This window comes from Stegostoma tigrinum, chromosome 36 (genome assembly GCF_030684315.1).
Source record: "Stegostoma tigrinum isolate sSteTig4 chromosome 36, sSteTig4.hap1, whole genome shotgun sequence".
In the NCBI taxonomy this organism is placed as follows: domain Eukaryota; kingdom Metazoa; phylum Chordata; class Chondrichthyes; order Orectolobiformes; family Stegostomatidae; genus Stegostoma; species Stegostoma tigrinum.
The window spans coordinates 18,546,703-18,574,180 of record NC_081389.1 but is presented as its reverse complement, the minus strand read 5'-3'; the positions used below and the strand labels follow the sequence as shown (position 1 = coordinate 18,574,180).

General features: G+C 44.4%; 1 protein-coding gene across 1 annotated transcript in view; it reads left to right on the top strand.

The window, feature by feature from the left end:
• The window catches only part of ccdc33 (coiled-coil domain containing 33), a 282,618-nt gene that overhangs the window by 233,897 nt on the left and 21,243 nt on the right, over positions 1–27,478 (top strand). Inside the window, exon 17 of the mRNA XM_048520540.2 lies at positions 25,889–26,084. Within this exon, the coding sequence (XP_048376497.2) occupies positions 25,889–26,084 (196 nt within the window). The remainder of the gene's footprint in view (positions 1–25,888; positions 26,085–27,478) is intronic.

Below are 27,478 nucleotides of genomic sequence, written 5' to 3'. Positions count from 1 at the left end.
GATGATGGGAACTGCAGATGCTGGAGAATCCGAGATAGCAAAATGTGAAGCTGGATAAACACAGCAGGCCAAGCAGCATCTTAGGAGCACAAAAGATCTCTGATGAATTGTCTAGGCCCGAAACATCAGCTTTTGTGCTCCTAAGATGCTGCTTGGCCTGCTGTGTTCATCCAGCCCCACACTTTGATATCTCAGTTTTGCACAAGCCCAGACTTCTGCCTTGGAACACAGAGCTGCTTGCTTTTATTCTCTTGCGAGATGTGGGTGTCAGGGCTTTGTTGCCCATTCCTTAACTACCTTTGAGCTGTATATCTTGGCTCAGCCATTTCAGATCCAACCATCCTATGTAGGTTAGGCCAGGTAAAAGGATGGCAGATTTCCTTTTATAAACAGCGTTAGTGAACAGTAAAGATTTTTGAACAGTAAAATAATTAAGGGTTATGATGAGCTGGAGAGTAAGTGATGCTGAATCCACGATAAGATCAGCCATGATCTTAATGAATGGGAGAGTAGGCTCGATGGGCCAGATGGCCTACTCCTGCTCCTGGTTTTTATGTTCTTACAGTGAACTGGACGGGTTTTTAATGCAACCAACTATAATTTTTATGTTGAGATTGTCTTTATATTCTAGATGTATGAATTAAATTTAATTCTGACAGCTGCCAGGGTTTGAGTTTTGGACACGCAACCCCATTGCATTAATCTGGGCCTCTGGGTTATGAGTTTGCCATCACTGCAGATTGTTGCTTCATCCACTTTATGTAATAAGTCATGACCTGCATGCCTTGATCATTGTCAGACCCTCTGGTTAGGTGTCTAAATAGATTTCCTCCGGGTGCTCCAGTTTCTTCCCACAATCCAAAGATGTGCAGGTTAGGTGGATTGGCTATGCTAAATTGCCCAATAGTGTGCAGGGATGTGCAGGCTAGGTAGATTAGCCATCGGGAATGCAGGGTAGGAATGCACTATAGGAATTCTGTGACTTCAATGATATTGAGTATGTCATTCAGCCTAAACTCTGTGTAACACCAAGGGATTGTAGTGTGTGCTGCTTTTTACATGTCAGCCCCTCATTTTAATCTTCCGCATGGCAAATTTCGGCGATTTCTGTTTGTTTGGACGTTCTCTCATGGCAACATGTGGGAGCTTGCTTGGCATGGATTGACTGATGCGTTTTGTAGATCGCAAGAGAGATTATACTTTATAAAAGAAAACCTTTGGGATGTCTGAGCTGGTAAGATCCTTTACGTTCCGAGCAACTAGAGGTGAAAGAGTGGCGAATTTTCTCTCAGCCTGGAGGATTTGGACATGAGGACGATTCTAGGCCTCATTGCCTTCACGAGTTGAATGATAAGCTACAAACTCTGTATCTCCACGGTGTCTGTCTCTATCAGATGTGGCAGTGACTCTGATGAGTGACAATACCTTGTACTGATCTGATGAAAAAAATCTGAAGCTTATGTTCTCATCAGTAGATACAATTGCCGTTTGTGCCTCTGAAGGTGTTGCTGGGGCAGGGGGAGGTGCTGCGAGAACAGTTTTTGACAAGTTGATGGCTATTTTTTTTAAGAAATGATTTCTAAGGCTGGCTGCTTTGATGTGGTCGGCTGGATTGTCTAAGCTTTTTATTCAATTTGATTTGTCGCATGTACTGAGATACAGTGAAAAGTATTGTTTTGCATGCTATCCAGGCAAATCTCGCCTTACATAAATACATTAGAGTATTAGAACAGCTACAGGGAAGGTGCAGGGATAGATCAACTCTAATATATGAGAGGTCTGTTCAAAAGTCTGATAACAGCGGGGAAGAATCTGTTCTTGAATCTGTTGGTGCATGCTTTCAAACATTTATTTCTTCTCCCTGACAGAAGAGGGTGGAAGAGAGTATAACATTTCTCAACACATTTTCGTGAGGATTCTCAATATTGTCTGAGACCATCATGTGATGTAGCAGGTGGATTGGGGGTGGGGGGGGGTGAGGGGAGGTGTCAGGTGACAGGGTGGGGGTTAGTGGTGAAGGGATGTCTGAATCCCTGAGGTCAAGGGCCCCGCCCAGGAGTAACACAAGGGCCTGAGATTTTCTCTCTGACCTCGGTCCGGAGTCAAATTTCACCAAATGCAAGCAGACAAGGTAAAGTTTTGCAAGGACAGGATGCCAAACATAACACTGAGATGAACAGAAGTAAAACAGAAGTTGCTGGAGAAACTCAGCAGTTCTGGCAGCATCTGTGGAGATCGAGCATTTCAATTCCAGTGACCCTTCTTTGTAACTGGTAGCAGCTAGGGAAAGGCAGTGCATATATGCTGAAGACAGAAGGTGGGGTGGGAGAAAGGACTGATGGAGTTGGAGCCCAGAGTCACAGAGTCATAGAAATGCACAGCATGGAAACAGACCTTCTGTCTAACTCATCCATTTGCCAGCATTTGGCCCATATCCCTCTAAACCCTTCCTATCCATGTACCCATCCAGGTGCCTTTTAAATGTTGTAATTGTACCAGCCTCCACCACTTCCTCTGGCAGCTCATTCCATACATGCACCACCCTCAGTGTGAAAAAGTTACACCTTAAGCCCCTTTTGAAACTTACCGCACTCACCTTACGCACTCCAGTTTTGGCCTCCCCTACCCTGGGGAAAAGACCTTGACTATTCATCCTATCCATGCACCTCATGGCTTGATAAACTACAAGGTCATCCCTCAGCCTCCGATGCTCCAGGGAAAATAGCCCCAGCCTATTCAGCCTCTCACTGTAGCTCAAACCCTCCAACCCTGGCAACATCTTTGTGAATCTTTTCTGAACCCTTTCAAGTTTCACATCTTTCATGTAGAATGGAGTGCAATATTCTAAAAGAAAGAGAGGACAGTAGGACTAGGGTAACTTAAAGGGATGGGTGTGAGATGAACAGTTTGTAGACCTGTCACAGATGGCATTGAGCTCAGGAACAATTCTGTTCTCCCATGGCCTGTAACACACAGCAGAGCCTTGACACTCAGGCAGTACACAAAAGGAGTACACCTCCTCAGCTCCTTGTCACATAATTGAGTAGAGACGGTATCACTAGGCACCACATTCATCTGTGACAGACAGAGCAAACTGATAGACTACCTGGATGCTGAAAAAGTCACTGAAAACAAAAAAGCTTGCCAATAATATTACTCAATAAGATAGCTTTAAATGAATTTAATGTCCTAATCCAATCTCAGAGTTCCCATGATATTGGTGAACCCAGAAAGCTTTTCTGATTGTGATTGATGCTGTCCTTTCAGCTGCTTGATTAGATTATCATCTCAGGATTCAATTTAAGAGATCCACCGGGGACAAGAGCCTTTTTTTTTGTCTGTGTTGTTCCTTTCTTAAAAGTTAACTGCCTTCCATGGTAATGTTTGTGTGCATTCTCGGTTTTTGACATGATCTTCGTTTTTATGCGTATGCAGTTGATGGACAGGATGTGGGCATCGCTGGCTAGGCCAGCATTTGTTGCCCATCCCTAGTTACCCTTGGAACACCTTCTTGCACTGTCTGGCAGTGATATACCCTCAGTGCTGTTAGGGATGGAGTTCCAGCATTTTGACCCAGTGACAGTCATTAGGACCCAGCAGAGTGTGCTCGGAGAGGAGCTTGCAAGTGACAGTGTTCTTTTTATCTGCAGACCTTGTCTTTCTCTGTTGTAGAGGGGTCACAGGTTTGGAGTATACTGACTGAGGAGTCTTGGCGAGCTACTGCAGTGCATTTTGTACATGGTATGCACTGCACACAGAGGCGACAGTAAATGTGGTGCCAGTCAAGCATGCTGCTTTGACCTGGGCGGTGTGAACCACCTCGAATGTTGTTGGAGCTGCAATCACCCAAGAAAGTGCAGAGCACTCCATTGTACTCCTGACTTCGACTTTGCAGATCGTGGGCAGGCTTTGAGCAGTCGGCAGCATATTTTGTTTTTAAGTTTGGTCACTAAAAAAAGGTGCCAAATTGTCAGAGACACTACAGAGGGCAAATAAGAATCAATAATAATGATCTGGTTCTGGAGTCAAATATTGTCAGACTGGGATGGAACATTATGCTTTATAACAATTAAATAGTTCATAGTTAACATATATGATATTTACATTTTATTCCAGTTTTATTAATAGAGCATCAATTACCCAGTTGCCATGGAGGGATTTTGAATTGTTTGATTTATTAGTTCAAGCCTCCACATTACTGTTCTGTTAACTACCAGGTATATTTAATCTGGAATATCCTTTCAAGTGGACTGCCCAAATATTCCCATTGGGAGCTGTTGCAACTGAGCAAACTAAAGGTCAGTTGGTATATAGTTAAAGCTGAGACAGATAGATTCCTGAGATAGTAGGAACTGCTGATGCTGGAGAATCTGAGATAACACGGTGTGAAGCTGGGTGAACACTGCAGGCCAAGCAGCATCAGAGGAGCGGGAAAGCTTGACATTTCAGGTCAGGACCCTTCTTCAGAAAGCAGAAATAGATAGATTCCTGATCAGTTGAGGAATCAAGGATTATGAGGAAAGGGCGGGAAAGTGGCTATGAGGAAGATTGCTATCAGCCATGTTCCTATGCAATGGCACAACATTCAAAGGAGCTGAAGGGCCTACTCCTGTACCTTATGATCTGATTAGAGAATAAACACTGAGGTGCTTGGTAAATTCATGCCGTTTCAGGTGGACCAGTCCATGGTTAGAGAAGGAAGCAGGAATACAAGTGTTTACTCTTCTGATTGTCTCTTATTTTAGTCTGAAATGTGACAGGCAGCTGTCTTGGAATCACAGAATCATTACAGTTTGGAAGCAGGCCATTCATCCCATTAAGCTTACACTGACCGTCTGAAGAGCATCCATCCAGAGCCACTCTCCCATCATATAACCCTGCAGTTATCATTACCAATCCACTGGGCATTTTGGGGGCATTACATGGCAATTTAGCATGGCCGATCCACCTAATCTGCAGATCTTCGGACTGTGGGAGGAAATGGGAGGGAACCTACGCAGCCATGGAGGAGAGTCTGAAGGTGGAATCAAACCCAGGTCCCCGGTGCTGAGAGGCAGCAGTGCTAATCACTGAGCCACCGTGCCGTTCACGAACCTATCGTCTCACCACCCTGTTCAGAGATGTTTATTACATCCCTCTGGAGCAGTTAAGACTTGAATACAGCCCTCCTGGCTCAGAGGTAGAGACATTACAAGAACTCCACTCCCCACAAGCAGCAGATAAAAGTTTTGCTTAAAATTAGAGGAATCTGTTGAGGTCATCAGTGAGTTGCATGAGGCTGAAGTTCAGGGAAGGATGGGGTAGGGGGCTGTTGTGGTGAGGAGGAGGGGGGAGCAGAAGTGGTTTGGAAAGAACAAAGAAATATGGTCCCCTCCCCTCGATGGAGCAAACGAAGGTTCTTTCATGCAGGCTGAAGACAAAATTCTTGTCCAGCTGCACAATGTAAAAGCCAAAATATTACTGTTTTGCTCAAGAACACAGAGCCCTGTCTGTACCATGTGTAGCAGAACCAGTTCAGCATTGCCAGCAGTTTTGTATCAGCCTGAGTGCCACAATCTCAGATACCGTGCAGCCTGAGGAACATTACAGAACCTCAGTGTAATAGGCATCTGGAGCACAGAGGAGGTCAATCAGCCCATTGCATTCATGCTTCCTCATCCTCTGCCCGAGGGCAGGTCTGACTCATAGCATCAAAACCTCCCTCATGACAAAGGGGCAAAACCCACCCCAGCCAGAATGAGGATTCATAGAATCCCTACAGTTTGGAAACAGGCCCTTCGGCCCAACAAGTTCACACTGACCCATCCCCATGTAACCCACTTAATCTCCACATCCCTGAATACTATGGGCAATATAGCATGCCCGATCCACCCAGCCTGCACATCTTTGGACTGTGGGAGCAAACCGGAGCACCTGGAGGAAACCCATGCAGGCATGGGGAGAATGTGCAAACTCCACACAGACAGTCGCCCCAGGGTGGAATTGAACCTGGCTCCAGGGCACTGTGAGGCAGCAGTGCTAACCACTGAGCCATCGTGCCACCCTACAATTAAACTCCAAGTTGTTGGCACCCAGATTGGTCAACTCTTCCTCCAAGGAATCCAAGCTGTTGTGTCAATGTATAGCTTTACCCCCTCCCCCCATTTGTCTGATGCTGTGGGTAGCAATGGTAAAGATTCCAATTTACCTTTCGATGCAAGTGTAGCCTGCTCTTCCTGCCTGCCATTGGCGTGTGTTGGAAGGATTTACAATTCAACCTGTTTTCCACATCATGTCCTGGCGATGTATTTGAACCCTAAGCTTTTGGTCCGAGGCATGGACATTACCCATTGCACCACAAGATGTTCATTGCTGGAGAAATGTCATTTAACTTTCATTGTCTCATTCCGTTCCCAATCGTTTCATCACCTGATGTTAATATCACCTTGGAAGTTTCTGTGTTAAATTTTATTTGGCAGCTCTTTATTGAAGGCACTAGATAAATTGAAATTGTTGTCTGTAGGCTTCCAACTCTTGGATATAGTCCTGATAGGTGGAGTTGCTAAACACATGAATCTATAAAGTTTCTGTAGGAGTTGAGGCCAAAGTAAGAATTGACACTAGGTTAAGAGTTGATCCTTGAAAAGTTGATGCCAGTTTAGGAGTTGGTGTCAGGTACATAGATTTGTGAACAGTCAGTGGAAATGCCCTTCAATAAACCACCCAAAAGCAGCCTGAGTGGGTGATCTCTGGCAAAAGATCTGGGACTTTGGCAGGATCTGAAATGCTTGAAATGAAAGCTCAATGATTGTTGATGCCGTAAATAATGTTAACGGAGAGTTGGACAGGTATTAAGATTTAAGAACCTTAAGAGGGCTATGTACTAAAAACATGAATGTGGGATTAAGCATAAGTATCCTTTCAAAAACCAATACAAGCTCAAAGTGTCAAATGGCCTGCTTCTGTATTGTAAGCTCCAATGGTTGAAGAGAATCCTCTGTATCTGTGAATTCTGAATGGTGAATTCACCTATCCGCTACAAAACATAAATAACAACAAAAATAAACATCCACCAGCAAAACTATATGTCTTGCTCTGAGTGACATTACATGTGGCTGTTCTGTGTATTAATGGAGAGAGGGTATTAATGGAGGGAGGTAGTAATGTAAATAAGAAGTTAGAAAGAACAAGAGGATAAAGTTGACCCATGACAGATCTCACAAGTACAAACTAGAAAAAGGATTCATTTACGCTCAATATTCCTTACACATTCGAGCATTGAATGGAAACAAATAAAAGCGAAATACTGTGGCTACTAGAAATCTGAGACAAACAGAAAATAGTAGCGAAGCTCAGGAAGTCTGGCAGCATCTGTGGAGGGATGCATCAGCCTGGAATCATTAATTGCATAGCAGCTGCGAAACATAGAAGAGATTTCAAGTGAGGGCCAAATTTGGGATCCTTTAGGAACTGCCTGGTGCTGTGATGGAGATCAGCAGTCCTTTGTTCTGGGCAAATTAGTCTCAGGAGAGCTGCACTGAGAAAAACTGCAGTCACTTATCGAGTCAAAATTCAAATGGGGATGAGTGAGGAGGATCAGAGTCTAGAGGAAGCAGTCAGTCTAATGTGCTTACATACAATCTCTGTCACTTGACTAGACTCCATCAAGACTCAATGGAAAGCAGGTGAAAGGGCTAAATATATTTATCATCATTATGTTTTCATTTATCTTGTATCTTCTTGAAACATGCCATAACAAGTTACTTTGTCGAGTGGTGACTTATACAGGTGAACCGTGCAGGGAGAAAACAATCCCTGTGCTCCTTATCATGGTGTAAGCAATGTGCTGTTCCAAGCTTCATGTGAGGACAGTGAATGAGCTCCTCCTGCTGGATTCTAATTGAAAATGCAGTTTGAGCAGAAGGGCATGATTCCTCCAGTGAGATGCACTTAACCAGGCATCAACCTTACCTTGTTGGAGATACACAGTTTGAAAATCATGTTTATGTTATTGCTGCAGGAATTAAAAAAAAAAGAAGCATGCCTTCAGATTAATGTATATTCTGCTCTTGAACCACAGTTTAAAGTGCTGTGTCATCGCATTAGTTTTATAGTGAGCAGTGCTTAGCCCTTTTACATAGATTTCTGGGTCTGCACAATCCTCTTCCTTCATTTTAGTTTTAAAAGAGAGCGATGTCACAAATGTGAATTCATTCCAGTTTTCAGTTTCAGGGTCAATATCTCGAATGTCATCTTTGGGAGAGCAGTCTTACTGCCGTACCTTAAGGACTGCAACAGTCAAGAAGCCAGCTCCATCGTCTCCTCCAGGGAACTTAGAGATAAGATTTAAATGCTGAGTTAGTCCATGATGCTCAAATGAAATGAAAACAAGGAATAGCTTAAATAATCTTTTTAACAACAGCTCTCTTGCCCCTGAGTCAGAAAGTTCCCACTGCCTTGGGAAAACAGCCAACATAATCTAAGATCCCTTCATTCTGGCTATATTCTCTTCTGTCAAATAGAAGATATAAAATCCATACGAATGGATTCAAGAACAGCTTCCTCGTCACTGTTATTACACTCCTGAGTGGACCTCAAATTTTAAATTTAATGTTGATCTCGCTCTTTGTGCATCTTCTCTGCAGCCGTAACATTGTATTCCTCACTCTGTTCTATTATCCTAATGCACTTTGTAAGGTATGAGCTGCCTGTACTGCACACAAAACAAACCTTTTCACTGCTCCTAGGTCCGTGTGACAATAATAAATCAAACCAAATCATCCAAAATAATAAAGTGTGAAGCTGGATGAACACAGCAGGCCAAGCAGCATCTTAGGAGCACAAAAGCTGATGTTTCAGGCCTAGACCCTTCTTCAGAAAAGCTTCTTCATCAGAAGGGTCTAGGCCCGAAACATCAGCTTTTGTGCTCCTGAGTTGCTGCTTGGCCTGCTGTGTGCATCCTGCTTCACACTTTATTATCTTGGATTCTCCAGCATCTGCAGTTCCCATTATCTCTGATACAAATCATCCAAAATGTTGTTGTGTCGAAATCCCAGTTATAAAGTGATAGTCATAGGGTCATACAGCTGGAAACAGACCCTTCGATCTAACCAGTCCATGCTGACCATAATCCCAAACTAAACTGGTCCCACTTGCCTGCACTTGACCCGTATCCCCCCAAGCATTTCTTATTCATGTACTTATCCAAATGTCTTTTAAATGTTGTAAATCTTTTAAATGTTACCCACACAGCCACTTCCTATGGAAAATTCTTCCACACACAACCCACTCTCTGTGTCAAAAAAGCTGTCCCCATGCCTTTATTGAATCTTTTGCATCTCTCCTTAAAAAACATGCTCCTTGGAGTATGTAATTTAGGCTGGCACTTTGGTGGAGTACTGAGGGAGTGCTTCACTGTCATGGATGCTATCATCACAATGTGATTCTGAGCTAAGGAAGCTGAAGACCAAGGAGCTTCCAGTGTCATCATTCAACTAGCACCACCAAGAGAGGTGAACTAATGAACATGTGTTATATGATGCCTTGCTGAGTATACTTTCCTTTCTAATGATGGTGACTGTGTTCCAGTTGAGCTTCATTGCTCGCAGAACACCTGGGAATAGCCTGGGCTTACAAAATCTACTAAATCAATGTAAGATTGCTCTTTCAAATGAACAGAGACTGCCCTTCACAAAATGCTACATCGACTGTGAAGTGCTTCAGGACTTCCTGAGCCACTGAGGTTCCAGTGAAATGTAGGTCAGTCTGTCTTTGGTTCTTCAGGCTCTCTCTGGTTTGTGGTGGATGGATGTGAACAATTTATTAGTAAAGCAAAATGTATGTTAACTCAATTAGGCGAATCATTCTCACATGATATAGATTGCACATTGGACTCTGATATAATAGACATTAACTTTGAACTAATTATTTGTTATTCTTGCAGGAGTTATGTTTGGGTAAATCAGTCATTGTTCTACATGCACTGGTTGTTCACTGATAGACAAGGAGGATTGTTGTGTCTCTGGCATCAAACAAGCAGCAGAGACGCCTGATGATTTTATCAGCGTTTAAGATTCAAGGCAATCAGGTCAGAGCTTGATTTGTGAGCCATATGATTGCTGTTATTTCAGCTTCATCATGAGCTGAGCGTGCGGGAGCTGTTTTTTTGATTGAGGTTCTATCTCTTGTGTAATCATGAATCTTCCCTGTGAACATTTCAATTAGAAATGCAATTTCACTTCATAGACCCAGGGGAGGTCCGGAGCAGTCTTCAATCAGGCACCAATAATCACCCGAGCTGTCAGTCCACCATCAGGAATATACTAAAGATATTAGGAACCCTGCCTTTCCTGCTGCTTTGAGGCTGAACTTGGTGTCAATGCCAAAGAGATTTCTTTGTTTGCATTTCTTTTAAACAAAATTGCAAAATCTGAAACAAGCGTGATGGGAGCAGGTGAAAGGTCAGTCATGGGGAACATAAGAACAGAAGGTAAACATTTGGCCTCCCTAAGTATTCAGCACGCCAATGGATGGGATCATAATTGATGTACAGAAAGATTCCATTTATCTATGTTTGCTCTATATCCTTTACTACCATGACTGAACAGAAAATTATTAATCTCAGATTTAAGATTAATGCAGCCTAGCATCAATTGCTACTTGTGGAAGACAGTTCCAAATTTCTACTGCCCTTTGTGCGTAGACGTATTTGCTAATTGAACTCCTGAAAACCTAGCCTCTAATGTTTAGGCTGTGTTTTTTTTATTATTTTGGGATAGGCCAGCATTTATTGCCCATCCTTATTTGCTCTTAAGGAGCAGCTTGTACCATACAAAGTGTGGAGTGCAGAACACAGCATTACAGCTGCAGAGAAGGTGCGGAGAGAGAGAGAGAGAGAGATCAGAATTAACACTTGAAAGGTCCATTCAAAAATCTTATAACGGCAGGGAAGAAGTTGTTCCTCAAGCTATTTGTAAGTTTTTCAAACTTTTTTTTATCTTCTGCCCAATGGAAGAGGAGGTAGAGAGTATAACTGGGATGGGAGGGGTCTTTGATTATGTTGATTGCTTTCACTAAGCAACAGGATGTATGGATGGAGCCAATCGATGGAAGGCTGGTTTGCGTGATAGATTGGGCTGTGTTCATAGTTTTCTGCAGTTTCTTTTGTTCCTGGGCACAGCAGTTGCCAAACTGTGCTGTGATGCATTTGGATAGGATGGATCATCTATAAAAATTTAAGGGTTATGGGGATAAGGCAGGAACAGGATACTGATTGTGGATGATCAGCCATGATCATAATGAATGGTGGTGCTGGCTCGAAGGGCTGAATGGCCTACTCCAGCACCTATTGTCTATTGTAAATTTGTCCTTGCGGACATGTGAAATTTCCTAGGCCTCCCGAAGCAGTAGAGATGTTGAGGAATAAGGGCACGTGTGTCAAAGCATTCAGGCCTCAAGCCTATTCCATCATTTAGTTAGGTTGTAGCTGACCTAATAGTATCTCACTGCTTTACTTCTTTGAGATGCTTACCCTACAAAAATATTTTTGTTACCCAGGCATTACTTCTTGTTGCTCGAATTAAATTGCTTTCATATCCCAGTGTGTTAAACTAGTTAAACAAGTAAAAGCAGTTGTGAATGACATCTACCAGTCTGACCCGTCATGCATACCTCATGATGGAGCTCCAGTGTAGTATTTATGTCGGAGGTGTTGAGAAGTTGCACGACTCTTCTTCCCTGTTTTCCACTCTTTCCGGCATTGGCTGCAGTCTCATTTACAAAAGACTCGCTCGAGTGAACATGAATAATACCCCAGAAGAACTTGCAGATATTTTCAGAGATGTTATTACCCACCCCTGGGGCTTGAACCCAGGATTCCTAGCTCAGAGCGAAGGAGCTTGCAATTTACTTCATTTATCCTGCTGCTATGAAGTAACCCTCTGTCAATAAGTGCTTTATTACAATGGGGGTGGATGATTAAACAATTAGTTCAGGGTAGACTAATTGCCTGTGCATAATTAAAATAGAATTCTGGTTTAGCTCGCAACAAGTTCAGTATGCCCCGGTGTTTGGGCTGAGTGATCTATTTCTGATTATGAATGTTACATAATTCGTCCCAGTCTCCTACTATTTCCCTGAACCAGTGCTATTCTGTTCCTCTTCCTCAATGAGTGTCCGAAGTTTGAAAGTTATTATTGGATGTACTTCCACTGCTCTCTTTTACATTGTGGGTTTGCAACGTAAAAGCAAACAAACCATCATCTCTAGTTTAGTTCAAACCTTATGTAAAGGCACCTTAGCCCCAGTGGAACAACTATGGGGCTAACCTTTCACCCGAGAGAGAGAGAGATGACTGATGCTGAGTTTAATCTGAGGGTCACTATGCCTCAGGAAAGGGACAGGTTGCGAAGGGGAGTCCATCACTGTGACCTCAGCTGCTCCGTTTATGAAACCAGCACTATTGGTATCACACTGCATCGCAAACCAGCCTTCCCACCAACTGTGAGAGAGTAAGAACTGCTGATGCTGGAGTCTGAGATAACACAGTGTGGAGCTGAAGGAATACAGCAGGCCAGGCAGCATCAGAGGAGCAGGAAAGCTGACGTCGGGACCCTTCTTCAGAAATGGGGGAGGGGCAGGGGGCTCTCAAATAAATAGAGAAAAGGGGGCCAGTGATAGCAGGTAGATAGCAGAGCAGATAGGTGGGAGAGAAGACAGACAGGTCAATGAGGCAGGGATGAGAGGTGGGCTGGTCTTGTGATGAGGTCAGGGGTGGGGAGATTTTGAAGTTAGTAAGGTCCACTTTGAGACCATTGTGTTGTAGGATTCCATGGCAGAATATGAGATGTTGTGACTTCAGTTTCTGTGTGGCTTTGTTGTGACACTGGAGGAGGCCCAGGATGGAGGGGGAGTTGAAGTGGTTCGTGATGTGTCATTTATCGCAAACCGAGCGTAGGTGCTCCACAAAGCGGTCTCGTAGTTGCGGATGGTGAGGAGGATTGCTCGAGGAGACTTGGGCAGAGAAACGGCAGATGGAGTTTAATGAGGACAAATCATAAGGTTTAAGGATATGGGACAAGTGCAGGAAATTAGGACGAGCGCATTTTTAGTAGTAGTTACGTCGGTGCAGATTTAATGGGACAAAGGGCCTTTTCTGCACTGTATCAATATAAAATGCATGGTGATGGAAGGTCTAATGCAAGAGAGAATTATTCGGTAAATGGCAAAACTTTGGAAGCAATAATGTATCGAGAGATCTAGGCATACATCTGAAACACAATGAGGATTAGGTAGTTAAGAAGGCATATAGCATGCTTGCCTTCATCAGTTGGGGCATAAAAATTGGTAAGTCACGTTGTGGCTGTATAGAACTTCAGATTGGCACCATTTGGGATATTGTGCACACTTCTGGTTGCCACAGTATCTAGCAGGATGTGGAGGCTTTGGAGAGAAATGGTTTAACAGGATATTGCCTGGCTTGGAAGGGATTAGCTGTGAGGAGAGATTGGACAAACTTGGTTTATTTTCATTCAATGCCAGAGGCTTAGGAGGTGCCTGATGAGGTTTACAAAATTCTGGGGAGGCAAGGATAGAATGGACAGCCAGAGTCCTTTTCCCCAGAGTAGAGATGTCAATTACTGAGGGCCATAGGTTTAAGGTAAAAGTGGGAAAATTTAAAGGAGATGTGAGATGGAGCTATTTTACACAGAGGATGGTAAGCGCTTAGAATGTGCTGCCAGAGGAGATGGTGGAAATAGATACAACATCATTAAGAGGCATCTTGACAAATATGGACAAAAGGTTTTTAGTTTAGAAAAGGTGTCATGGCCAGCACAGGCTAGATGGGTTGAAAGGCCTGTTCCTGTGCTGTACCATTCTCTGTTCTTTGCTGTTTTGTGAGTAGCGCGTTTGGGTGGCTTCATTTTTGCAATGAGCACACCCAGATCATAGAGACAATTTTCTCTATATTTGTGTGTGTGTCTGTGTGTGTGTGTGTTTGTGTTGCTAAGCATAAAGGCCAAAAGGGGTCAACCTTACAACCTGCATTATGTGCTTCGATGAGTGAAGCTATGCAGGGAGCTTGCTATGTCAAGTTAGCAGTGTGAAATGCACGAATACGTTAGACTTTCAATTAGAATAAATGGATGAATTAGTTCAGCATTGCAAATATGATCATTTAAACGGGAGCAACACCCTCCTCATTTAAAATTGAAATAACCCCAATGAATTATGTAAAAATGCAAAAAATGGAATTGAAAGATTTGATATTTTAATTTAAATATGCAAAATTGATGTGCATTCTGAGCCTGGATTGTCTGGAATTGTCCTTATTTAAACAAGAAGATAATTGTATGAAAATGACTTCAAAATTCTAAAGGCTTTGATTATAGAGCAGCACACCAATCGGTCTTCATAACATGCTGCTTTACATATCCTTTCAAATCTCTCTTTCGTGGACAGGCTATGCCTTTGTTTCTGTTTCAGACTGCTTTACCAGCTCAGATCAAGAAAATAAAGGTTTGCATTTGTGCGGCACCTCAAAAAGCTTTGCAGCCAATGAAATACTTTTGAAGTGTGGTCACTTTTGCAGGAAATAGGATAGACAAGAAATGGAAGTAACTGAGACCATGAGCTATTCGGGCCCATTCCGTCATTTGATAAGGTCTTAGACAATTTGACTCCATTTTCCCCATGCCTTTTCATGGATTAATTTCCACAACAACCATTTTAAGGGAGGTGAAGTGATAATGTCACTGGACCAGTAAGCCAGAACCCCAAGTACCACTTGTCCTGAGGACAAGTGTTTGAAACCCAACATATCAGATGGTGAAATTTGAATTCAACAATAAAAAAAATTGGGAATTGAAAGTTGGCTTAATGACAGCCTGCTGGTCATAATAAAAATCCTTCTGATTCACTAAACATCCTTCAGCGAAGGAAACCTGAGTTCTGGGGAAGGGTCTTGGGACCCGAAACGCTAACTCTGATTTCTTTTCTTCTTCACACATGCTGCCAGACCTACTGAGCTTTTCCAGCAACTTCTGTTTTTGTTCTTGACTTACAGCATCTGTAGTTCTTTCAGTTTTTATTAAGGAGATGTCCCTGTCTTGCCTACATGTGACTCCAGACCCACAGCAATGGGGTTGACTTTTTAGTGTGCTTTGGGAGACAAAGCAGGTTTATTTGAAATCACAAGCTTTTGGAGTGCTGTTGCTTCGTCAAATGAGGAAAGGAATGGCACTCTGAAAGCTTGTGATTTAGAATAAACCCTGTGGGACTAAAAGCTGGTGTCGTGTGACTTCTGACATTGTCCACCCCAGTCCAACACTGGCACCTCCATATGGTGGATAATGACCAGATCATAGAATCCCTTCGCGCCCAACAAGTCCACACAGATCCTCAGAGTGTCCCACTCATCCCCCTAATCTGCTAGGTGGGCTACCCACCTAGTCTGCACACCGCTGCACAACGTGAGTAATGTAGCATGGCCAATCCACCTAACCTGCACACCTTTGGACTGTGGGAGGAAACCCGAGCACCCGGAGGAAACCCATGCAGACACGGGGAGAATGTGCAAACTCCACACAGTCACCCGAGGGTAGAATTGAGTCCCGGTGCTGTGAGGCAGCAGTGCTAGCCACTGTGCTGCCCCAAGTAATCTGTTTTTGCTTCGTTGATTGAGGAGTAACCATCTGGTCAGGTCATAGGGAATGTTCCTCTGTTCTTTGGAACTTTGGATCCCCCACCCCCACAGGCAGCAGTTGCAGGCCCTTGGTCATTTCTGAAAGACAATGCCTTAAACGCAGGAGCACTCCCTCAGTGCTGCACTGGACTGTCAGCCTGGATCTTTGCACTGAATTCCTGGAGTGAGGCTCATTCTTGCAAGCTTCAGACTTCGTGGCAAGAAACTGAGCCATCTGACAGATGATGTTTAACGAAGTATGGGGCTGGGTGAACACAGCAGGCCAAGCAGCATCTTAGGAGCACAAAAGCTGATGTTTCGGGCCTAGACCCTTCTTCAGAAAAGCTTCTTCATCAGAAGGGTCTAGGCCCGAAACATCAGCTTTTGTGCTCCTGAGATGCTGCTTGGCCTGCTGTGTTCATCCAGCTCCACACCTTGTTATCTTGGATTCTCCAGCATCTGCAGTTCCCATTATCCCTGACAGATGGTGTTTGCTCTTTTATGAATGACAATTGTCCTTTGTTGGCTAAAAGGTATTGTATGATACACAATGATGTTTAGGTCTTGCAGGCAGTTTTCATGAGAGGATTGGAGGACTTATTTGAACAGACAGGGCCTTTGGCAACCAAGTTTATTCTTATTGAATAGCAAATGTGTAAATATCAGGGCTGTTCAGCCCATCCTTCTCATAGGTCATTGTGTGGAGTACCAAAAATCATTTATGCCAATCTTTATTAAAATCTGTGTTCCCATCAATCAGAGCCTGTGTTCCCTCAGCTCACTTTTTCCATTTCATTATCTATGGGGTTTCTTCCAAAACCTGTGCCTCCAGTATCTGCCAGGCTTGTATCACTTCAGGTCAAAGAAATGAAATTTGGCCAAAGCTTGCTCAAGTTTTGGTCAACAGAACTCCCTGCAGGTTCCCCTCCAAGCCATTCAACATCCTGGCTTGGAGATATATCACTGTTTCACAGTGTCATTGTGTCAAAATCCTGGAAATCCCTCCCTCACGGCGTTGTCGGTCAATCTACAGCACAAGGACTGCAGCGGTTCAAGAAGGCAGCTCACTACCACCTTCTCAAGGGCAGCTGGTGGCAGGTAATAAAGGCTGGACTAAGCCAGCAATGTGTGAGTGAACAATAAAAAAAATGCTTCCTGGTATTGTCCTGGATGTTGGCTGCTCAGTGTAATAAATCTGTGTTTGTATGGACAAGTCACACAGTAATTTCCAGCCTGTATGAGTTGAAATGAAGGGAGTCAGCAGGTACAGAGTTCACAGCTGCCTCTTGCCTAGTCTAGCTGTGTTGTGAAGGCCTCCTTATCTCAAAAGTTCATCTATTCCTATCCCAAGGATGCTTTCAAAATGAGTAAGTATACTTTTGATAGTTTTTCCGAACAGACCTTGAAGTGCTAAAATTAGAAAGTCCTTCATATTCTCGGTGGTGGATATCAGGTGCAGGAACGCTGGTCAACCATAATGAGCTGATTGTTACTGAGAGCAGTATTTCCTTTTCTCGACATGTCCTTCGCGTAAGATGGTTCCGCCAGCCGATTTGTCCCTCCGGGGGTGCTGGCTTCACTGACACACGTTCTCCTGTCCTGCCTAGCTCTGCAGGAACTATCCAAATAGGGAGCCCCCATGGCTGTGTCCTCAGAGAATCGTAGAGTCATGCAGTACCTTTGGCACATCGAGTCTGTACCGCTTAAAATACCTACCCACACTTGTCCCACTTGCCCCGCATTAGGCCTTGAATGTTATGACACTTCAAGTGCTCATCCAAAATTTCTCAAAAGTTGTGAGGTTTCCTGTCTCAACTATCCTCCCAGTGCATCCCAGATCCCCACCACACTTGGGGTGAAAAGACATTCCCTCTAAACTTCAGTTTCACTTCAAAAGTGTGTCCCTTTGTTCTTGACCCTTCAACTAAGGGAGGCAGCTACTTTCAGTGTTCATGCCCCACATAATCTTAAATCTCTCAATCAGGCTTCCCCCTCCCAAATTGTCCTCTGTTCCAAAGAAAACAACCCGAGCTTATGCAGCATCTCTTCAGCACTGAGCCAAAATCGTGTTGAACTCCCTTCACACCCTCTGCAGTGCAGTCACATCCTCCCTACAGCACAGTGAGTGTAACTGCGCACAGCTCTCCAGCTGTGACCTCACCAAAATCCTGTACAGTTTCAACATAACCTCCCCACTCTTATAATCTACACCTCAACTGATAAAGACAGGCGTCCTGTTTGCCTTGTTAACCCTATTAAAGTTAACCCTACCCTATTAATCTGTCTTGCCACCTTCAAGGATTTGTGGACAGGAATCCCTCTGTTCCTCTGAGCTTCCTACTGTCCTGCTATTCATTGAGTGCTGCCTCGCCTTGTTTGTTCTACTAAAGTGCATCACCTCACATGGACTGTGGTCAGGAGAGTGGGGTGATTTTGGCAACAAGTCTCACTGTGGTGGTGGTTGTGGAGGGTGTGGGCGAGGTGGGGATACAATGAGAGCCGACGAGGTTTTGACACTCCCAGTGCAATTCTTGGGGTGTGCTGCACTGTCGGAGGCACTGCCATTCTGATGCAGCTTCTGTTCTCTTGGTCTGACATAAAAAGATCCTACGGCTCTACGGGAAACTGCGGCTAATATTTGTCACTCATCAAGGGAGGTCATGCCTAACAAATTTGTTAGAATTCTTTGAAGATGTAATGAGAAAGTTAGACAAAGGAGAGCCAGTGGAGGCAAAGACGCCATATAGGAGGCTGTTTAACAAGATAAGAGCTGGTGGTAATCGCGCAATGTACTGGCTTGGATAGATGATTGGCTGACTGACTGAAGTTAGAGATTAGGGATAAAGGGGTCTTTTTCAGCGATTAGTGGGATTCTGCAGGGGCCAGTGTCAAGACCACAACTATTCATGTTCTACATTACTGATCTGGTCGAAGGAACTGAGGGCATTTTTGCTAAATTTGCAGATGGCACAAAGATAGGTGAAGGGACAGGTAGGGTTGAGGAAATGTGCATGTTGCAGAAGGACTTGGACAGGCTAGGAGAGTGGGCATAAAAGTGGCAGATGGAATACAATATGGGAAGGTGTGAGATTATTCACTTTGGTTGGTGTAGATTATTTGGGAGAGGTATAGATTATTTTCTAAACTGGGAAAGGCTTTGGAAATCTGAAACAAAAAGGAACTCGTGAACAGTTTTGGGCCCCATATCTAAGGAAGGATGTACTAGCCTTGGAGGGGGCCCAGAGGAGATTTACAAGAATGATCCTGGGGTTGAAGAGCTTGGAGCGGTTGGAGGGTCTGGGTCTGTGCTCAGTGGGAGTTCAGAAGGATTGGGGGTGCAGAGGTGAGGTCTCACTGAAAACATACTGAATACTGGGAGGCCTGGATGCAGTGGATGCAGAGATGTTGTTACCATTAGTAGAACAGATTAGGACCTGAGGTCATAGCCTCAGAGTGAAGGGATGATCCTTCAGAACTGAGATGAGGAGGAATTTCTTCAGCCAGAGGGCGGTGACTCTCTGGAGCTCATTGCTGCAGAGGGCTATGAAGGGCAAGTCATTGAGAGTATTTAAGACAGAAATATATAGTAAGGGGATCAAATGGGAGAAGGCAGGAGAATGGGGTTGAGAAATAGATAAGACATGATTGAATAATGGAGCAGCCGTGATGGGCCCAATTGTGTAATTCTGCTCCTATACCTTATTGCCTGATGTTGCCTGTTGTGTTTTGCACATTTACAGCATCGGTAGATCTTTTGGATTTTATCCAGAAGGAGCCAGCTGGGTTGAACAGGATAAATGCAAGGAGGATGTAATGGATGACCAGGGGAGTCCACAATTAGGGTCACAGTCTAAGGATATGGGGTAGGACATTTGGGACTGAGATGCAGCAATGTTTCTTCACCAAGATGGTGATAAGCCTGTGGAAATCACTGCCACCGAAAGCAGTTGAGGACAGGACATTGAATGTTTTCAATAAAGATTTAGATATAGTTCTTAGGACTAAAGAAATCAAAGTAGAAAAAATAGGAACAGGGTACTGAGTTGGGTAATCAGCCATGATAATCTTGAATGGTGGAGCAGAATCGCAGGGCTGAATAGCCGACTCTAGTTTGTATTTTCTATGTGTCTATGAATGACCTGCTTCTGCGCAGGGTGTTCTATTAGAATCTGTGTAATTAAATTGACCTCAGTAACTTATTTATTGGCTAAACTCTGAATGAAATATGTTGTGGGAGGAAATAGAATATTTTCAGTTCAGTATCTTTGTCCCAAACCTACCACATGTTTTTAACGCTTAGAAACAACCCTATCTCCAGTTCCATTTTATACCAAGAAACAAAAGCTTTGAAGAGAACAGATGCTTGTAAGAAAGGTTGTAAAATCTGTTTCTTTCTTATAAAGCAATGCCTAGTCTAAATAATGACTTGATAACATAATTTACAGGGGAAACCTTTCCTCACATCCTCAGCCAGTGTTGCTGCACTGTTACAGGAGGATTGTAAATTTTCAGAGCCAGACTTTGTTGTAACAATTAAGATCCTTCATTGAAAACCTAAACTTCTGTTGCAAATAGAAATATAACCTTGTCCTAAAGAGTTATAAGTTGTGTCTTGTTTTTTTCAAAAGGAGAACTTTTCCCCATCATTCCACTCCCTCAGATAAGCTGACTGCCCTTGGGATTTCAGTCCATGTCACAAATTTTTAATGCTGGCCATATGGGGGGTGGAGAGTTCTAGGGTAGAGGAGGAGTTCAGATCTCCGTAAGGACTACATGAGCAACAAAAGTAACACACATTGCATCTGCTACAGCAATGGCGTTAACTGTTGTTTGAAGGCTGAGAGCGTCTTGCAGGTGCACCAATCCTCCCACAGCCTTCAGTCACCACAAGGTTAACATGTAGTGGCATTAACACCAATAGAGCTGGGGGTGTGGAGGAGGAGAAGAGGATAGCAATCGTATTGATTGGATTGCATCACAGACAACCGACATGGACTTGAAGTGCTGAATGACCTTCAGTGCTTATAACAATTCTGCAACACCCTTGGCCTTTTGAACTTTTCAGTTTGATGCAGCATTTTTGGAAAAGGGAGGCAAAGTGTAGTTATCTTTTTTGCCAGCTCTCTGTGTTTTAAATCCTTCTACAACCTCCTCAGCACAGTGACCCTAACCCTAATCCTATCGCAAGTGCTACACTTGCCCCCACACCTCCCCCCTCACCCCTATCCCAGGCCCCAAGATGACATTCCACATTAAGCAGAGGTTCACCTGCACATCTGCCAATGTGGTATACTGCATCCACTGTACCCGGTGCGGATCCCTCTATATTGGGGAAACCAAGCGGAGGCTTGGAGACCGCTTTGCAGAACACCCCCGCTCAGTTCGCAACAAACTACTGCACCTCCCAGTCGCAAACCATTTCCACTCCTCCTCCCATTCTCTGGATGACATGTCCATCATGGGCCTCCTGCAGTGCCACAATGATGCCACCCGAAGGTTGCAGGAACAGCAACTCATATTCCACCTGGGAACCCTGCAGCCTAATGGTATCAATGTGGACTTCACCAGTTTCAAAATCTCCCCTTCCCCAACTGCATCCCTAAACCAGCCCAGTTCGTCCCCTCCGCCCACTGCACCACACAACCAGCCCGGCTCCTCCACTCCACCCACTGCATCCCAAAACCAGTCCAACCTGTCTCTGCCTCCCTAACCGGTTCTTCCTCTCACCCATCCCTTCCTCCCACCCCAAGCCGCACCCCCATCTACCTACTAACCTCATCCCACCTCCTTGACCTGTCCGTCTTCCCTGGACTGACCTATCCCCTCCCTACCTCCCCACCTATACTCTCTCTACCTATCTTCTTTTCTCTCCATCTTCGGTCCGCCTCCCCCTCTCTCCCTATTTATTCCAGAACCCTCACCCCATCCCCCTCTCTGATGAAGGGTCTAGGCCCGAAACATCAGCTTTCGTGCTCCTGAGATGCTGCTTGGCCTGCTGTGTTCATCCAGCCTCACATTTTGTTGTCAAGGATATTTGCAGTCTGTTTTTCAGTGAGACTTTGAGAACAATGTTTTCTCTCAGATATAATCAGCTTTACTGAATTAATCAGCCTGGAATATTGTCTTCTCTGTTCTTCCTTGTTCTGATATTGGCCTGTTTTTGGACAAAACTCCTCACATAAAGAGCAGTTATAGCCATTCCCATTCCCAACAACATCCTGGTAAATTTCTTCTGAACCCTCTCCAGCTTAATAATATCCTTTCTATATTTTGGAGACCAGAACTGGGCACAATACTCCAGAAGTGATCTCACCACCATCCTTTACAACCTCTACATAATTTCCCAACTCCTAACCTCACAGGTCTGAGCAATGAAGGCAAGCAAGCTCAGTACTTTCGTAACCACCCTGTCTACTTGTGATGCAAATTTCAAAGGATTATGTACCTGAACCTGAAGGTCACTCTGTTCTACAACACTCCCTAGGGCCCTACCATTAATTGTATAAGTCTGCCCTTGTTTGTTTTACCAAAATGCAATACCTTGTACATATCCAAATTAAGCTGCATCTTGGAACTAGTTTAGTTTGGTCGGCATGGTCTGGTTGGACTGAAGGATATGCTTCCATGCTGTATGACTCTATGACTTAGTATAGCAGCTCAGAGACATGGCAGTGTTGAACCTAACAGCAGATTACAGTAAAACCTGTGCCTTCACTGTTCTTGCCCTGTGGGTAGGATGGAGAGAGACTTGGCAGGAGAGAGCAGTTTGAACTACAGAACTTGCAGTGTGTTTGTAAGTGACAGAATGGTGAGGAGTTTGCTGCAAATCTCCACGGGCAGGAGCTATTACACTTTTCATGTTGATCTGTGTTTAATTTAGAGTCTGCTAACTGTTCTATGCTCAGAGTGCTTCGACCACAAGAAATAGGAACAGGAGTCTGTCCTCCAGCTGACTCCGTCATTCAATAGGATCACGGCTGATCCGACATTCCTCACAGCCACATTCTTGAAAATAACCCGTGATTCCTCAACTGATCAAGAATTTGTCAATGATAATGGGAACTGCAGATGCTGGAGAATCCAAGATAACAAAGTGTGGAGCTGGATGAACTCAGCAGGCCAAGCAGCATCTCAGGAGCACAAAAGCTGACGTTTCGGGCCTAGACCCTTCATCAGAGAGGGGAATGGGGAGAGGGTTCTGGGATAAATAGGGAGAGAGGGGGAGGCAGACTGAAGATGGAGAGAAAAGAAGATAGGTGGAGAGGAGAATATAGGTGGGGAGGTAGGGAGGGGACAGGTCAGTCCAGGGAAGACGGACAGGTCAAGGAGGCGGGATGAGGTTAGGAGGTCGGAAATGGAGGTGCGGCTAGAGGTGGGAGGAAGGGATGGGTGAGAGGAAGAACAGGTTAGGGAGGGGGAGACAGGCTGGGCTGGTTTTGGGATGCAGTGGGGGGAGGGGAGGAGCTGGGCTGGTTTTGTGGTACAGTGGAGGGAGGGGACGAACTGGGCTGGTTTTGGGATGCAGTGGGGAAAGGGGAGCCCTGGACTGACCTATCCCCTCCCTACCTCCCAACCTATACTCTCCTCTCCACCTATCATCTTTTCTTTCCATCTTCGGTCCACCTCCCCCCTCTCCCTATTTATTCCAGTTCCCTCTCCCCATCCCCCTCTCTGATGAAGGGTCTAGGCCCGAAATGTCAGCTTTTGTGCCCCTGAGATGCTGCTGGGCCTGCTGTGTTCATCCAGCTCCACACTTTGTTATCAAGAATATGTCAATCTCAGCTTTAAATATATACAAGGTCTCTGCGGCAAGGAGTTCCAAAGATTGACAATCCTGTAATCCTCCTCATCTCAGTCTTACATTGGCACCCCTTTGTTCTGAGACTATGCCCTCTGGTCTTATACTCTCCCACAAGGGGAAACATCCTTTCAGTATTTACTCTGCCAGGGCCCTTGCTAGCTGAAGTCTGGGTGTGGATTCAGAGCAAAGGAAACAAAAACGGGAAAGCGGGACATAACACCAGCGCTTCGTTGGAGGCTTACTGATGATGTTACCTAGAATAGTGACGAAACGTCTGAAAACTAACCTTCCAGCTCAGCGAGCAAACTCACATCCAGAACCTCAACCTGAGCTACAAATCTTCTCAGGCTTCGTCGGAGGCTCACTGATGATGTTACCTAGAATGGTGACGAAACGTCTGAAAACTAACCTTCCAGCTCAGCGAGCAAACTCACATCCAGGAAACAAAAACCTCTGAAACTATGAATAGTTGAGCTGAAAGCGTGTTTGCAGACAGTTTGCGATTGCAGAGTTGTTTTAGAGCTCTTGTCCATAACATTTAGAAACAACTGTCATTTCAACCTTGTTCTAGAATTTATGAAATAATCAACATGTTTGAGAGAAAGAGAGAAAAAAGAACAGAACCGGAAGAGCAAAATGGCAATGGGGATAGACTGAACACAAAAGGACAAAACATTGGGGTGGCAAGGCTGGGCAATGAATATGTAGATCATGTTAATTACCATGGTGACCAATAATAAGGACAAAAAATATTTTTGCCCCTTGATAAATAGTGTCATGCAATTAACGTGGATCAGTTTGACAACGTTATCAAATCATGTTAGGATGATACAGCCACTCAATAATGTATATTCTGATATTTATTTTGCTTGCAAACTTATTTAATTGCTATGTGATTAATCTTTCGGCACAAAGAAAGCTCAGAACATCATGAAATCAGGGAGCTCAATGTTACAGTTGAGATAAAGTAAGTTTATCAAGGACATAGATGAGATTGCGTATCTGTTTCTGTGCGTTGCATGTGAGGAAAGCTATTTAATATTGATTGATATTTACTATCCCGCTACTGACAATCCTTTTAACAGTAAGGTTTATGGGTTCAGTGAATCAGGCAATGACTTGTTACCAGTGTTTACATTGACTTGTTTCCTCTGGGAAGAGAGATCAGAAGTTGGTGAAAGGTTCAAGTCACCAGTGATTGTAAGTGTCTCAGTGTCTCGGCAGATAATCCCCTGCTTCTGAGTTAGAAGGGCACGGACTTGGGTCTTTGCCTGTGCTGTGGGATGCTGCACTGTTGCAGGTGCTGCCTTTCTGGTGTGGAAATCACTAGGGAGGTGACTGAGTGTCCCAGGCAACTTGTCAATGGCATGCAGGGTTTGGGAAGGTGGGAGATGTATTAACTCGGAGCAAAATTTCAAGCTTCTGGATAATGTAGTATCTTTATTTTTATGGACAGAGCCAACCCCACCCCCTCTTGCCCACCCCAACCCCATCCCCGCCCCAGGACAAAGTGGACTCTGAGTGTTCCCCTCCATGGGGCTCTGCATCTCTTCCTTTTATTCCATCAATGAAGGTTTCCTAGTCTGACTTAAACAAAAGGGAAAGTCGCAGGGTACCACTCTCCCCTACTCAGATGTCATGTTCCCCTCCCCATCCTGGCTTCAAGTTCCTCTCAGGTGCCTGAGGAGTCATAGAGTCATAGAGGTGTTACAGCGTGGAAACAGACCCTTCGGTCCAACTTATCCATGCCGACCAGATATCCTAAACTCACCTGTGCCTCTCATTCTAGATTGCCTCACAAGAGGAAATATCCTCTCTATGTCAACATTGTCAATCCCCTTTTAGTATCCTCCTTACGTCAATGAGATCTCCTTTCATTCCTCTAAACTCTAGTGGGTATACGAAGCCTAGGAGAAGCCTTTTGTCTCTGGAATTTATCTGGTGAACCTTTAAACTGCCTCCAATGCAGTTACATTCTTCTTCATATAAAAGGCCCAAAATTGTATGCAAGACTCCAGAAGCAATCTCATTAATGCCTTGCACAACTGAAACAATGCTTCCCTACTTTACTCCATTCCTTTAGGAATAAACATCAGCATTCCACATGCCCTCCCTATTACCAGCTGTATCACTTGGAATGGTATCGCTGTTTCTTCAGTGTCTTGGGATCCAGATCCTGGAAATTCCTCCCCAACAGCAGTTGTGTGAGTGTCCTGCACCACAGGGACTACAATGAATCAAGAAAGCTCAGCAGCACCTTGCAAGGGAATTTGAGATGGGCAGTAAATGTCAGGCTTGCTGCTGTTCTCCATGCCTATGACGTTATTGGTGGGTGAGGGTGAGTTAACTTGCCGGTTGCTAATATCAGAAAGCATGCTCTCGGGAAATGGAAGTTGCGATTATCCACTCTGTGTGTGTTCTGACAGGAGCTGGATAATTACCGGACTGCAATGCAGAAGATGGCTGAAGACATCATTAACCTGAGGAAAGATGTCGCGAGATTGGAGGTCGAAAACAGCAAGCTGCGGAGCGAGCTGAGCTCCCATCAAGACCTCGGCCGCATTCTTCTGGACGACACCGACATCGATGTGATGACAAAAGCAGAAGTAGCTGACAGAATAGGTCTGGTACCCATCACTGTGAGCATAATGCATGGCTTAGAACGGGTGGACGCTGGGAAGTTGTTTCCGTTAGGGAGGGAGACTAGGACTCATGGGCTCAGCCTTAGAATTAGAGGGAGTCAATTTAAAATGGAAAAGAGACGACAATTGTTCAGCCAGAGAGTGGTGGGCTTGTGGAATTCATTGCCATGGAGCGCAGTGGACGCCAGGACGTTGGATGCCTTCAAGGCAGAGATCGATAAATTCTTGATCTCACAAGGAATCAAGGGCTACGGGGAGAGTGCAGGGAAGTGGAGTTGAAATGCCCATCAGCCATGATTAAATGGTGGAGTGGACTCGATGGGCCAAATGGCCTTACTTCCACTACTTTGTCTTATGGTCTTATGGTCTTAAAATAAGTGATCTTGTCCCTGCTCTCTCCCACGGTATAGTTTTCTTTGGGTTATAGAATCTGTACAGTGTGGAAAGAGGCCATTCAGCCCATGAAGTCTGCACTGACCCTCTGAAAAGCACTTTTTAAATTCACATATGGAATGTGGGCATCGCTGGCCAGGCCAACATTTATTGCTCATCCCTAATTGTCCAGAGAGACGTTTAGAGCCAACCACATTGCTGTGGGTCTGGAGTCACATATAGGCCAGACCAGGTAAGGATGACAGTTTGCTTCCCTAAAGGGCATTAGTGAATCAGATGAGTTTTTCTGACAATCAACAGAGTTGTGGTCATCTTTAGACTCTTAATTCGTTTTTTTTTTAAAGTTGAATTTAAATTCCACCATTTGCCATGGCTGGATTGGAACTGGAACATTACCTTGGTTTCTGGATTAATAGTCAAACAATAATACCATGAGACCATCGCCTCCCCTACCCAGACCCAGGCCCAGACCTTCCCGATCCCAGTAACCCCATATTTATCATGGCCAATCCATCTGACCTATACATCTTTGGACCTTGGCAGGAAACAGGAGCACCTGGATGAAACCCACGCAGACACAGGGAGAATGTGAAAAATTCACACAGACATTTTCCCAAGGGTGGAATTGAGCCCAGGCCCCTGGCGTTATGAGGCAGAAGTGCTAAACACCGTGCTACCCCAGTTATACTGACAAACAATGCCAAAACAGCCTTTCACAGCTGGTTGATCAACGCCCAGATCCCATGAGAGAATATTAAACATGCTTTCTGTTCAGAGGTTAAAGAGCTATCCACTGAGTAGCTCAACAGCGTTGTGCCCATTTTATTAAATTAAGCTGAACCCACCTCTACGATGTTGCAGATATTGAGTCTACTTTTCCTGGGAGGTGTTTTTTATTTTGTACTTAACTTTCTGTCTACAGAAGGAGAACAATCTGTCCTTCAGGCCTATGATAACTCTTTGGTAAACAACTGTTCTAAG